At 43.7% G+C, this 14,792-nt stretch overlaps 2 protein-coding genes across 2 annotated transcripts; both read left to right on the forward strand.

Annotated features, from left to right (window-relative positions):
* Positions 1 to 316: 316 nt before the first annotated feature.
* RPL34 (ribosomal protein L34) lies at positions 317 to 3,772 on the forward strand. The gene is made up of 5 exons (XM_053976459.1): positions 317 to 338; positions 912 to 985; positions 1,082 to 1,181; positions 1,932 to 2,035; positions 3,646 to 3,772. Exons 2-5 carry the CDS (start codon positions 921 to 923, stop codon positions 3,728 to 3,730), a joined length of 354 nt encoding a protein of 117 aa, XP_053832434.1. The 5' UTR covers positions 317 to 338; positions 912 to 920; the 3' UTR covers positions 3,731 to 3,772.
* A 2,691-nt stretch (positions 3,773 to 6,463) lies between these two features.
* OSTC (oligosaccharyltransferase complex non-catalytic subunit) lies at positions 6,464 to 11,124 on the forward strand. The gene is made up of 4 exons (XM_053976380.1): positions 6,464 to 6,883; positions 7,098 to 7,191; positions 8,779 to 8,976; positions 10,092 to 11,124. The coding sequence occupies exons 1-4, from the start codon at positions 6,745 to 6,747 to the stop codon at positions 10,108 to 10,110; spliced, it is 450 nt and encodes a 149-aa protein (XP_053832355.1). The 5' UTR covers positions 6,464 to 6,744; the 3' UTR covers positions 10,111 to 11,124.
* The last annotated feature ends 3,668 nt before the right edge of the window (positions 11,125 to 14,792 follow it).

A 14,792-nucleotide genomic window follows, 5' to 3' on the forward strand; every position in this document is an offset into this window, starting at 1 on the left:
TAATGAAGCACAAACCCTTTTCTCCCAGGACAGAAGCCGATATTTTAGTAAAACAGTTTTTCAGAAAAACACACAATAAGTAAAACGGCGCCCCCACGGCGCCTATTGCTCCGGCTCCCGACCCTGCCGCCGAGCGGCGCCCCGCCCCGCTTCAGCCGTACAACATGGCGCCATCTTGCACCTCCGTGCCGTACAGCATGGCGCCGCCCGCTCGCCGCCCTGTCTGGTAGACGGAATCCAGTGCGCAGGCGCCGCTATTTCTTCCGGTCTCTAGCGCGCCGCTATTCTAATGTTGACCCGCGCAGTTCTGCTTCCTCTTCCGGGTCCGGCGGCGCCAGGTATGGCGGTAGGGGACCGAGGGCTGTGGGGGCCCATCCGCCTCCATCCGCGGCCCGGCGGGCGGCGAGCGCGATCCGAGGCCCCGAGGGGCTGTGGGGATGGACCGGCGGCGCTGCTGCTGCCCGCGCGTGGGCTGGAGCGGGGGGCAGAGCTGCCCGGCAGAGAGGCCGGGCCTGCCGAGGCCTCCGCGGTGGGGCTCCCGAGTAGGGCCCGCGTCTCCCGGGGCTGCGAATGAAGCTTATGGTGACTATAAAATATGGAGCTGCTAAAGCTTTGAGCAGTCTCTTAGGAGAGCGTGACATCGTCCAGGCAAGACTGGGATGTTTGAACAGTGTTCAAGTTGGTTCGGGTGAATCTTCATTGCGGATCGCATCGTGCCCGCTGTCACGCGTTCTGTTGTTCTCTAATATAGTCCAGTTGGCTGTCGCTGATCGGGAAAGGCTTTAGTTTTATTAATATCGAATCGGCAGCTGCCGATTCACATCTGGCTCTGTACGGGTGATGCTGTGAGGTGTGAACTCCTGTGTGGACATCGAGCTCTTAACTAAAACCTGCTGGTTTTGCTTGTTTAGGGGTGAAAGATGGTGCAGCGCCTGACATACCGCCGTAGGTTGTCCTACAACACAGCTTCCAACAAGACCAGACTGTAAGTAAGGCAGTTCGTAAGGAAACTTCTGTTGTAAACAGGTGATGCTTCAGTTTCGATTGTTACGTTAACCGAGTATTTTTCTGCTGTGCTTAGGTCCCGAACACCCGGGAACAGGATTGTTTACCTTTACACCAAGAAAGTGGGAAAGGCCCCCAAGTCAGCATGTGGTATTTGCCCAGGAAGACTTCGTGGTGTAAGTATGATTATGAACACCTAAGGGTGTTTCTCTGCTGCAGCGTTTCTTCAGTACAAAGAGCCTTTCCAAGTATACAATGGGCCTGTTTATTGACCAGTTCTTGTTGAAATAACCTTTTTCTTTAAAATACTCAAATCAAATGTTGTAAAGTTTACTGGCAAAATAAGCTTTGGAAGCTCAAACTTTTTTTAATGCTCTTGTTTTGCATTATTATTAAATATAAACGCTTGTTTTAGAAAGTCTGAAATTTTTAAAACTAGACAGGGCAATTCTATAGCGGATTTAAAAACATGAACTGGACCCATTAGACTTGCAGAAAAAAAGGGTAAGCCAAGTTTAGAAAAGTATCATATTTAGAAAAGAGAAATTAATGTTCTTAAAGTATTTTTCATCAGAATGTTTTCTTAAAGTAATACCATTGCTTTTAACAGTTATGGGAATGCTTGAGTCATGTTGATCTTTGAGCAGTTCCTATCTTTAAAAAAACCAGTCTTTTTTATAACCAATTTTTTAATGACTCTCTTGTTGAACCCCTGTGGTGGAATGAAAAGATCAGCTTAGGAATGCTGAAGATGGCCCATGCAATGAGCTACGACCTCGGTCACTTTTTAGCATCTTGAATAGTAAACTTGAAGTGTTGCTGCTTTTTTTTTTTTTTTTAACTATGAAAGTGATGTTGGTTTTTATGTGGCAGATACAAAAAATTGCTGTCCTATGACACACTTGTTTATTTTCTGCTGTCTGTAGGTCCGTGCTGTGCGCCCCAAAGTTCTGATGAGGCTGTCAAAAACAAAGAAGCACGTTAGCAGAGCCTACGGTGGCTCCATGTGTGCCAAGTGTGTCCGTGATAGGTAATTTACAGAAGGCCAGCTTTATTCCTGGGATTGCTTCTTACAAAATTTTTACATCTCTCCCAAACTTTGAAGGCTCTTGTCTGACACTGGTGTTGAGAGATGGAGAGTGTGATAAGGGTGGGGCAAATCAAGCAATGATGTGTGTGATTTTGTCTCTTGGATTTGAGGGAGCTCCTGCATGTGGAGCTCCTTTGTGGAGACGTCGTGTTCTTCAGGATTTCTTACTGCACTGTTGCACTGATACTAAACAGTCAGCTCATGCTGGATTCTTATCTTTTGTATTGACTGCCCATAGTAAAGATTATTCTTTCTGTTGTTCCGTTTTGCCTTACGCAGATTTAATTAAATTTTTCACTTCATTGTAGTGTTTTGGGATTCACAGCTATTACTTGGTTGCGTGTTAAGCAGCTTTATGTGGTTAAGCTTTAAAATGGCCTTTGCCAGGCCTCACTGAATTCAGTTTTATTGTGTAGCAATTTCATATCCTATGCTTCCTTGTCAAGTCTGAGGAAAAACATGACCTTGAGTGGGTCATCTCTGAATGGTAAACAAAGCAGATCTCTGGGGTCAGCAGTCTAATGCCAAGTTTGTTTTTTATCTGTAGTGCTAGCATATTTTTTGTTTGTTTTTGGCATGTCTAAGTTCTACGATAAATTACATTAGGCATCACTGAAGATGAGCAGTTTCAGCTGCAGAGCAATAGCATAACTTTTCTGTGTTGAAAGCCACATTTTTTCTGAGTGTTTTCCCAAACCCTTAATGAGCTTGGTGGGTAGATTTTAGTGCATGAATATGTTTTATTCTGATTGTGCCTAAACCAGGAATTACAGCTGCCTCCTTTCCTGTAATGGTCAGGTTTTCTCTTGCACCTGCTTAGGCATCTTTGACAGATTTGTACTGCAGAAGTAGCCATGTGTACCAGATACTTACAGAAGGTATTTTAATGTTTAAGGGTAGAAGAGTGTGTGTGACACACTTGTGCTGTTAACTCAGAACCGTCAAATAGTCTGTTGGTATGTGAGTGCTGGTGCACAGATCTGTCCCATCTACCTGGTGCCCTGCAGGTCTTCCAGAAATAGTCATATTTGGGCACGACTTGACCTGCTAGGCTTTTCCCTGTTGATGTGCAAGGAGCTTTAATCCTGACAGAGAAAGAATTCCTGGTTTTGATAACTGGATACACGTAGTTTCCTGTAGTTCTAGGAAAAGATTTGACCACGACTCGTCACACCAATTCTGACTTCAACAGAATTAAATTAATTCTCCAGTTAGGAGTTCTGCTTTTTGCCTTTGAAGTTTGTGGGGATGGTAAATTTTCCCATGTTCAGCCATCAAGTATTACTTTGCTTGCCTCCAAGCCACTTACCCTAAATTTGCATGCACTGTAGGCTGCCATCCCCAAACTGCTACATTCATACAGTGCTACTGTCCCCTCTCTTTTGCTGCTGGCAAGAACAGCAGTGGGTTCCCTTTTTATGTAACTGTAGAACTAACACCACATATGCAATGAATGTAGAAGATGGCAAAATTAATTGTAATATATCTTATTTTTGTGTTTTTACTTCAGTAGATAAGACACATATCCTAAAGTAGTTTTTCTTTTCCAGGATCAAACGAGCTTTTCTTATTGAGGAGCAGAAGATCGTTGTGAAGGTGTTGAAGGCACAAGCACAGAGCCAGAAGTCAAAGTGAATCTATTTGTAGTTTCAACCCAATAAATGAAATCTCCACTTCTCTTGTGTCCTGTCATTCCATGTGTGACTCAAAGCTGATGGGAGCTGCTGCTTCTCACAAGTTCTACAGTGCAGAGTTGCGTTTTGCTGCAACAGAACCTGTAGGTCAGGATGCTCTGTTCAGTGCTGCCTGCTGACAGGGGAATCAAGCAGCTAGAAGGAAGTCTGGTTAAACAAGACTCCCAGCTCAGGCTCAGTCATGTAGAAGGATTGGAATAACTTTCAGCAGTGCAAGTTTTCTTTCAACAGCTGTTTATGAAGTTATTGGAGGACTTGGCTCAGAAAAAAAATTAGTACTTTGAAAAAGAAGAGTAAACAAAAGAGGACAGCTAGTATAAGCTGTCTCAGGTAGATTTTTTAAAAAATTGTATGTGGTATTACTCAGGGTGGAGAGAATAGTTTTAACTTCTCAAACCCAGTGCTGTATCCACCAGACAGTTGCCTACTGCTACATCTGGATCTTCTGGAAGAAAGCTGCAGCTGTTGTATGCTGTTAGGTCTTCCTGGATCAGCAATTACAGGTACGATACCAACAGACCTCCAGGGCACAGGTAGGACAGACCTTTAAAGGCTTCCTGATTTAGAGTAGCAATTTGGGCATCTGGTATTGAAATTTGAACCAAAGTTAGTTGGTTTATCATCAAGGATGTAATTGTAATGTAAAAAAGTGAACATGGCTTTCCTTCATTCTGTTCTGTAGAGAACTGTAAATATGTCTCTTAATACCGTCCAGGAGTGTTGCAACGCAGTCAGGATAATTCTTGCTTTGCCTGTATGTGCAGTGGTATGCCTCAGCCCCAACTCTGAATTCTGAACTGCTTTTACTATCTGACAGGCATCTATTTTTACCTGGTTTTAAGCAATAACTATTTTTTCAAAAAGTAGTGAGCTCTACCATGAGACTAAGGAAGGAGGAGAAATAATAATTGAGCACAGAGGCTTACTGGGAGCCCTGAGGGGTTCCTAAAGTCACCTATGGAGTCCGCTCAGGCGGTGGCTCAGATGTGTGCAGGTCGCTTCTGAGTGCATGCTGCCTTTTTACCCTGCCTAGCTCTGTCAGCTATACAGTCAGCCAAGGGACAGAGACAAGGCTGAGTTGAAAAGCCCTTCTGGTGGCAGTGAGGTGATGCTTGGGGTGAGGTGCCTGGCAACTCTCAGCTGCCTCCTGGGTGTGACAGCAGGAGGTGGCTCTGGTCCAGGATTTAATACTGTGCATGGTGAAAGGAGTTGTACCTCCCCAAGGATTTCTTCACAGAGTCCCAAGGAGTTAAAATAATTCTCAAAATTCTCAAAATGGATAAATGTTATAGCTTGAAGTATGTGAAGCATTTCTCCTTAGCTCAGGTGCAAAGGCTGTAGCTCATTAAAGGAGGTTTTGAGACTAACATTACTACTCTTAACATTTTTGGGTGCTGTTACTATAGTTACTTTACAAGGTTAACATTTCCTTAGCTGTCTTTCTGCTCTAGTACAAACTTTAGTACTTTAACATGCTGGGGAAAAAAAAAAAAAAAAGCAACTAGGGCAGGCGTGTGTAACCTGCCCCTGATTTGCATTAAAGGCTCTAAGATTAGAGTTTTCCTTCGAGCTTTTGGAGAGGAGTAGAGATGGAGAGAGAATAATTTTGGAATAATGAGGATAAATGTCATAAACATCTGTTGACAGGCACTGTGAGGGAGATTCTTCCAAACAGGAAGGGTAAGACTGAAAACAGCTAGCTATAAATGACATGATTGCACCAGAAGGCAACAGTTAGAAGTGGTATTGCCACTACAGGCAGAAATCAAAGCAGTCCTTAGGCAGTGTATCAGTGAAACAGTAATAAGGACAGTCATTATTTTAAAACTGAGCAGTCGACTGCAGTGTAGGAATGGGGCAGACATTTGGGGAAGGCCTGTGCAGTGGGAAGTAGGCTGGGTAGCATGGCGAGGTGGGCGAGGTCAGGGGGCGCGTGTGCTTTGGAGCGAGCTGGAGTGTAACCTGGAGTGAAGAGTTCTTCCCCGCCCCTTTCCTTAGAGAGGCTTCCACTCAAAAGGGGGAGTTTTTCTGACGTGCCGCCTCGGTGCTGCTCTCCAAAGCGAGCTGAGGACAGAGGCAGGAGGGGCCGATGAGGTGTGTGCACACTTACAGGAGCGTGTGAGATGGGCTGTAACACACGGTACCCTGCTTGCTCTCAGCAGCGGCTGGTGGGATGTGCCTTTTCCTGCCTGTCTGTCTGCAGCTGTCGGGGTGACCTGTGGCTGTGGGTCAGGATGGGCACTACATCCCACGGTGCGCCCAAGGGGCATCCCAGCCCCACGCTGCCCTGCAAACAGAGGGCCTGGGGTAAAGTCCTACTACGGAACTTGGTCTGCTCGCCGGGTCTGCATCTCCCCAGCCTGACTGCGAACTCACACGCGGGACGTGGCTTTTCCTTCCCCCGCCGGAAAACTGCATCAGTACAGGGGTGTCCAAAGCGTGCTCCTACCCCGTGGCAGGGGCTGCGGCGCCGGTGTTGCCCGTGCTGCGGGCGGTGTCCGCGAGTGACCGGGGCCGGGCCGTGCACCCGGGCACGCGCGGGCCCGGGGCGGCCACGTGGCTGCCCAGCCCGGGGGCGGGGCCTGCCCCCGGCCACGCCCACAGCCACGCCCCTGCCCCGGAGCCAGTACCCAGCGCCGACACGTCAGGGCTGCCGGGTCCTGGCAGGTGAGTAAGACGGATAGAACCTTCGTCGGCGCACTGGCGGCGTTTCTGTGTTTTTATGCAGACAAAAAAAAAAAAGTCTGAACTGTCATTTAAGCCTGGTCGCAAGTTTCTAGTGCTTTGTTTACTTTGTCTTTTTAGCAAGTGATCCGTTTCCCCCTGTCAGGACGCGGCAGCCCATTTCCGTTTCCGCCTTCGTGTCGGTGGCGGAGAGCGGCCGCGGCGGGAGGGAGCGGACAGCGCCGGAAGGGAGCAGCGGTGCTGCGGCCGCGCCGGGACCGCCCCGCGGCCATGGAGACGCTGTACCGCCTGCCCTTCGCCGTGCTCGAGTGCCCCAACATCAAGCTGAAGCGGCCGAGCTGGGTACACATGCCCTCGGCCATGACCGTGTACGCGCTGGTGGTCGTGTCCTACTTCCTCATCACCGGAGGTGAGGCCGGGGCGGGCGGGCTGAAGGGGAGGCCCCGCTCACGGAGCAGCTCTCTCTCGGTCCCTGGCCCTGGTGGTAGAGCCGCTGCTGACCCCGTGTCCGGGTCCGAACCGCCCGTAAAACACGAACCTCGGGCATCCCCCAGCGGGCCCGCGGTGTCAGGGCCGATCTCGCTGCTGCGAGTCAAAGTGGGTGCTTGCTTTCCTCCCCGCAGGAATTATCTATGACGTGATCGTGGAACCTCCGAGCGTGGGGTCGATGACAGACGAACACGGGCATCAGAGGCCGGTGGCTTTCTTGGCGTACAGGTAGGAGCAGCGCCCTGTTCCCACTAGCGACGTGCTGCAAATGCCTGAGCTTGGGGGAATAAACCCTGTCTTGCACAGCTGTGCATCTGTTCCTTCCCTTCCTTTCCCTTCTTTCTCTGCAAGGCAGGAGTTGTTTTATATCAGTTCTTGGTTTGCCAACAGCTATTTTTTGTTTTTTACAAGAACCCCACGAAACCAGCATTGAAACCAGCAGAAATCAAACAACTTAGTCCTAAAACTTTTAAAAATTAAAGGTCTTTCTTCTTTAAAAAGAAATTGGTTTGGGCTGGCGGTACTTGTTTTTCTTGCCAGTCAGGTTGAACTTTATACTGGATGCAGATACATTGGATCAATTTTTGTTGCAGAATATGTAATGCTTGGGAAACTTTTGTTTCTTACGCTTTAAACTCTTATGTACTTGGGACTCTGGTGCAGAACATTGTTACAAATGTGTAACAACAGGGTCTTCCTTGTGCCCTTGGCTTCTATTACTGAAAACAAGCTAGAGACTCCTAGTAACAAACAGGTCTAAGGAGAGTTAAGTCTGCTTTTGTAACTGGGGCGGGCGGCGGGTGTGTCTGTGTGTGGAAACATAAATGATTTTTATTAAATACCCAAAAAGTTGGTTGAATCCGTGAGGTCTGTGACATGGTTGATGTGACAGATTTTGACTTGGACTAGATGTGTGTTTCAGACTGGGTTGGATTGTTGCAATGTTGATGAATCAAGTTGCTGCAGGGAGTTGCTAGCACTGTCATCTGTCAGCGTAAACAAGACAAGAGAAGACAAACTTGTTTGTTTCCAGGATATGAGGCAGTAATGATAATCTTTATTTCTGTGTGGGCATCCACCATAGTTTCATCAATGCCAGTTTTATGAGGTTGCTAATTAGGAGGACAGGAAAATGGTTCAGTGATTGTGGGAAGCAGGAGACTTGTGATCCAGGTGCAATATTCCTTCTGCATCTCAGCTTCCTCACTCTCCATCTCTTTCTATTTGTAAGAAGGAAGTCCAGCTGTCTGGGCTGACAGAGAGCCCCAAAGGGCACCCTCAGGCTGCTCCCTGCAATGGATCCATGCAGGCTCAGCAAGCAGGCAGCAGAACATCCTGCAGCATGTGTGCTGGAAGCAGTAGTGGTGCTTCATGTGCTGCCATAGTGCTTTGAGAGGAATTTGTCCTGAGAGGAGGATTCAGGCAGTCCTGCCTAAACATGGGAATGGAAATAAGGAGGTCGTGGTGCCATGCCTTGGGCCCATCTGTATAACCAGGGACCTCCTTAGGCTAGGTGGTTTTGCAAACCAATGAGCTGGGTGGTAGCTGTTGGTATGCACAAATATGTATAAATCCTCCTGTGTGCTGGACTGGGCACCTTGCAGACTCTGGTTCTGAACAAAAATTTTGTATTAAAGTCTTGATGTAATTGTATGACATCAGTTTCTTACTGGCTTTAGTTAGAAAGTCAGCCATCAAAGTTAATCATCCTGTGTGTTTGTACAGCTAAAGCATGTTGAGTAGATGGGGTTTGAAATGTAAATAATTTCTTTCATCTTTTTCTGACTCTTTTCACCCTTTTTTTTTCTCCTTTAGAGTAAATGGACAGTACATTATGGAAGGTCTCGCATCAAGCTTCCTCTTCACAATGGGTGGCCTAGGATTCATAATTCTGGATCGATCCAATGCACCAAATATCCCCAAGTTGAATAGGTTTCTTTTGCTCTTTATTGGATTTGTTAGTGTGCTTTTGAGCTTCTTCATGGCCAGAGTTTTCATGAGGATGAAATTACCGTAAGTGATTTAACTATCTTTCAGTCTTTATTCTCTTTTGTGGCTCATGTGTGCTGTGTTAAATTTAAGAGTAACAAAAAATATGGTGATTTTCAGCTTGAATATAAGTTGCTTTTTTCACTGCTTTTTTGGAACAAGCTACCTTGAATGAGGTGGGATGCTTAGGGAGCCAGCTTCCCTAAGATTGTGCTGTAGTTAAAAAAGGGTGACAGTTCCTGGTATGTTAGAAAATATGATTAGTGAGTCTGACTTGCTCAGTGTACCTTAAAATTCATTGTATCTACTACTGGTCAGGTAAGTAGCTACAAAGTAGGGCTTTGAGGAATATGGAACTGTTAAAAGTCCTGTAGCTTTCAGGCTGTGCAAAATCCAAATACAGGTTTTCCAATTTCCCACCCCCCCCTGTATTTTTCAGTCTATCCGTTTAATTTAGAATAGCTGAAACCTGATGTTTAGAGGTACTGGTAGGTAATATTTGGAGTAGCTCCATGAAATGTTGAGTTAATAGTGACAGTCATTCTTCTATCCTTAAATACTTTTTTTGGCCTTGGCAGCATACTTTAAAAAAATTGTTTCATAACACAGAAGTGATGGGTTCCTTGGCAGCAGGTATCTGGATAGGGACCAACCCTATATTTTCTTTCTTCATTGATGCTATAAGGCTTTTTTTGGTTCACTGAGTTCATGTGTGTCTGTACAACAGTTCTCATTCTGAAATTCATGAAAAGAACAGGCCTTCAGAGAAATGGAAGAGAGACCAGATTTGTGTGAAGTGTCAGAAAAGATCAGGTTGTATGGAATATCTTAACACTTGTAGTTTGTGTAAAGGACAAATAAAGAACATTTCTTAGAGTATAAGAAATTTTGAAGTTTGGGCTTCAAAAATTCCAAACAATTACCAAAGTTGGATTAAGAATAGGCTAATGCATTTTCAGTGTTCATTGAAGAAAATCAACTGAGGAAGGAATGTGTAGTTAAGATGGCCAAATAGTCTTGATCAGCAGAGGCATTTGTAGTCTTAAGTTTTGGTTTAAGATTGTCCGTCTCTTGATTTTTGAGGAGTGCTGCCTATGTTTGCTAACTTTTTCTCTGAATTTTAAATTTTCTTTCTGTAGGGGCTACTTGATGGGTTAGTACCTCTTGTGCTGTGTGAAAGTTCCAGCTGAATTTCCTCCTCTTCATGAAGTGATTTAAGAAGAAACTGCAAGAAACAAGTTCCATAGTCACCATCAACAGCAAAGAGACCTGGCCATGAGAAAGAACTAGGGAAAGAGTACTTTCTCTGCAAACAAACTGTCACTACCAGTGGCTGATCTGTACTTTCCAAGCAGTGTTTTATCATTTCTGATGTAGAGCTTTTGAAAAAGAGAAAGTTGTATAGCTGAGTATTTCTTTTATATTTCATCTCAGTGTGAAATAGAGAACCTACCTTTAGCTCTACCTGAAATGAGTATTTGCCATTGACGGTTCTTTTTTTGCAGGTCTGTCTCCTCTTCCCTGTTTGGGACAATTTTGTATGTCAATCAGAGAAGAAACACTCAAAATATTGATTTTCAAGTTGTAATCAGAAAATTAGTAACTTTGGATGCTTTACAGCCAGAATACAATGTGTCTGAAATTATTGTGAAGGCATCTTTCACCTTGATATTAATGCTCTATGTGAGCAAATCCAGACATGCACTGGGAAGGGCAAACTGTATGAATGTGCATTTTTTTAAAGAAAAAGTGTACAAAAGGAGCCAAATAAAACTTATTTTCTAAAAAATTATTTTAAATTTGTGCAACTTGTAAAGCTTTTTCTTGTTTGCATGGACTGTTCTACATTCAGGTGTGAGGTGCCATACCATGACCATGTAGTTTTAGCTTTGCTTTTCACTGTTGGATAATGATTTTTTTTTTTTTAGTATCAGGGACAAGAAACCTTTTTCCATGAATTTGTACTGTATGCAAATAACATGCTGTTATCAGTAGCCAAGAACACTTACTTCAGAAGCTGCTGCTTTTTTGTGTGAGGCAAAGTTCCAGTTTAATTTGTCTTAATTTTAAAAGATTGAATGTTGCTGAAATGTTTCATTCAAGTAATCTGTTGCATTTTTGGGGAAGGAAAGATCACTCTCAATCACCATAAATGTCTTTTTTTGCAATCCATATGTGTTTGAAGCACTATTTTTGTCAGTATAATAATATAAAGTAGGAAAGTTCCTGTAATTGTGAAGTAAGCATTACTGTTCACATATTTAATCAAATTTCTGACCTAATTGTTAATCATCTGCCCTGAGGATATGTCATTTCCACTGCCACATTCTTACATACAATGTGACACTTTTGCATCTGTTCATCTTACATGTTTGTCATTAAGATTTAAGGTAGTTTGAGCTGTTTTATGAGGCTCATAACTGCAAAATTTCCAGTCTTTTTGACACAATTATTTTTTGGTCACTCTGGTTTTGCTGAGACATATGTTTACCTTTGGGGGGGAAGTACTGATATTATGTAAGTAAATAACTGGATTAAGTGGTCTTTTTAAATACTCTGAGAGGCAAGTCAAACCAGAAAGTCAGTTCACTGACTATAAGCAAGACTTTTCTGGCTCAGTGCTTGTAGTGCGGTTGAGCTTCAGCATCCCAAGTTTGCAGCTGGTTCTAAATGAGCAGGCTCTTGAACAGTGATTTTAATGGCATAGTTCGGTGCCTGTGCTCTGTGAGGTGCCTTTCACTGCAATTGCATGCCAGGTGATGTAACTTGAAACAATAATTGAAGCAGATGTAATTGCCAAGTAGAATATCGTTTTGGGAGAGTAAACTAGGTGAGTCTCTCTGCAATAAATAAGGCTGAAGGAACATCACGGTTTTTTGGTCACAGACTCCCAGATAGGCCTGGTATGATCATCTGCCAAAGTCCAGCACAGAGAGAACCAGGATAACAATTGCAGAGCAGAAGATGGACTACCCAGAAATGTGGCACAGGGTAGATGGGTAGATGGCAGAGTGCACTACTGGAGATTGGTTAATTTTGAAAGTTTGGAGGCTTTTATGTCACCTAAAGTAAAATTTCTACTGGGTCAAATAAACTGCAATGAAGAAGTATTGCAATGTGTTAGATGAATCCCCTTTACAGTAAAGAAAGGCTGGTATTTTGTCTAATTGTCTGCTGTTCTTTATAGGTAACAGCAGGTGGCCTCTAAAGTAGGGGCTTGGAATAGTAATAGGAATGTTTCAGTGACTGAAAGAAAACTTCCTGTAACTAGTGACAATATCCATCTGTGTATATTGTTCGTATCTTCAAGGTTCAACTGAACTAGATCGTGGGTGAGAGGTGAAAAACAAGGTAAAGGTAAAACAGAGCTTGCAGGAACACATCTTTCCTGATTAAAACCAGAAATCTGGCCTACTTCCAAGTGCAACAGAAAGTCAGGCTGAAGTGTAGAGGTCTTGATTTTCTGGCTGTCTTGATGGAGAAAATACTGAATGCGTGGCTTCAGTATTATCTCTGAGAGATGACGCCTAGTCAGGAAGACATATATAACTTGTGTAGCGTTTGAAAGTTAGTATATACATATATGAACCCTTAAATGATTTTATACTTAATCAAGTTAAGTTGCAAAATACATCTAGATGAAAAAGAACAAACATTTTAACTTCTTCTTTATTTTCCTTCAATGCATTTTCCAGACTCCTGTATATTGTGGAACAGTAACAGAATCATAGAATCATTTATGTTGCAAAAGATCTATAAGATCATCAAATCCAACTATCAACTCAGCACTGCCAAGCCCACCACCAAACCATGTCCCTTACTGCCACATCTCCATGTCTTTTAAATACTTTCAGACACAGAAGTGCTGGTAAGTGATGGGAAGTGGCTCAGTGAGCAATTCTACCAGTTGCCTCTGGTGAGGATTCTTGGATGGATCCCATCCAGGCCCATAGATCTGTGTGTGCCCAAGCGCTATAGCAGATCACTGACCACTTTCCCTTGGATTATGGGGCCTTCGTTCTGACCCCCATCCCTGTCTTCCAGCTTAGAGGGCTGGGTACCCACAGAATGACTTGTTATAAGAGACTGAGGCGAAGAAGGCATGAAGTACCTCAGTCTTCTCCTCATCCTTTGTCACTACATTTCACTTCAGATTCAGTCAAGGGTGGAGATTCTCCTAAGACTCTCTTTTGTTGCTAATGTATGTTTAGTTGTAATTTTCAGTTGTCTTTTATAGCAGTAGCCAGCTTAAGTTCTATGTGGACTTTGACCCTTCTAATTTTCTCCCTGCATGTCCTCTTGGCATTTTTGTACTCCTCCTGAGTTGCCACTGCTTCTTGCAAAGGTCATAAACTGTCCATTTTGTTGTGATTTTCAGCCAAAGCTCTCTGTCCAGTCTGCTTCCTGCTTGTCTTGTCTTTAGGCATATCAGGATGGCCTGCTTCTGCAGATTTCCTTCTTGAGGAATGTCAGGCCTGCCTGGACTCCTTTGGGACCCTAAGGGACCCTGCCAGTCTGGGCCATAAGCAGGCCAGTCTGCCCTCTGGAAGTCCAGTATAGCAGTTCCACTGACCCTGCTCCTTACTTCTCCAAGAACTGACACATATTTGGAAGGTTTGTGTCACTGAAATAATTTGTGGGAGAAGGAAGATGAGTCAACCATTTTGAAGAAATATGCATAAATATACATTCTTAATATATTAATTAGGAAGCACTATGTGTTTGACTTCTTAAGAGTTACAGTCTTATAACCTGAGAAAACCCTAAATTTCTTCTGCTGCCTTCAATACAGGGAGCCAATGTGCCTATGGGAAAGACAGCAATTCTTATTTTTTTTCCTGACACACATGGAAATCCTGCACACAATGGAAACTGTTTTCCTACAGCATAGCAATATCTGTGATAGTGTAATTGGTAATTGGTTTGTGAATATGATTATTGTATTTTTCATACATCTTTATGATTTTCCCAAAAAGGGTTACAGCAATAACTGGCCTATTTTCAGAATTTCTAATTGCTACTTCTCAGCACTGCAGTTTCTTTAGAATATATTTCTTCCAGAACATGGTAAAAGAGTATTGAAATGATTAGAAGAAATTAATTGGAACAGTTACAGTAGAAATCTCAGAAGAATGTTTTGTAATACTTTGCAGTCAAATTAAGGTTTTTCAGCTATACTAATGTTAGGAGAACTCTGGAGAGATCTGGATTTTAGTGACAACAAAAAATATAACTAATGCATTGAACTCTTTTCAAAGAGTAGTGTTTCACAGGAAGTGGCTAGTAGGAATATGGGAGTTACTAGGTGATTTGGTTTCTTTGGTAAAAACTATTCGTGCTGGTGTCCTTTTTGTTTGACATGGATACCTGTCAGCCAAGAGCTGGACTGAGACCATGAGCTCATTTTAGAGCAACAGCTGTGGCACTGTAATGGGAGTCAAGCACGTCTGACTTTCACGGTGTTTTAATTAGAGATGCAGATGCAGGGCACTGCATTCTGCTGTCCAGTATCTTGAGTCCATAAGGCAGTTTGCTGAGCTCCTGTTTGCTGATATCAGTTTAGTTACTAATGTTCTTCAGGCATAAGATGGAATATACATCATGTAGCTATCCCATATGGGTTCTATAAATGTCAAAGCTCTTAGACCGTTCTACCTGCAGGCTGGAAGAAATAGTATTTATCTCTGAGTAAATCAGATCAATATGGTATCATCTGCTGCCTAATGCTTGTGAAAGAGTGACATTTGTAATTTCCTTCTCTTTTTGGTATCAGTTTTCACTACAGAGATCAGTGTGGATGTGGGGACTGGTTTCCCTTTGTTGTTGGTGGTAATTTTATG

The sequence above is a fragment of the Vidua macroura genome, chromosome 4 (assembly GCF_024509145.1).
Source record: "Vidua macroura isolate BioBank_ID:100142 chromosome 4, ASM2450914v1, whole genome shotgun sequence".
Classification (NCBI taxonomy): domain Eukaryota; kingdom Metazoa; phylum Chordata; class Aves; order Passeriformes; family Viduidae; genus Vidua; species Vidua macroura.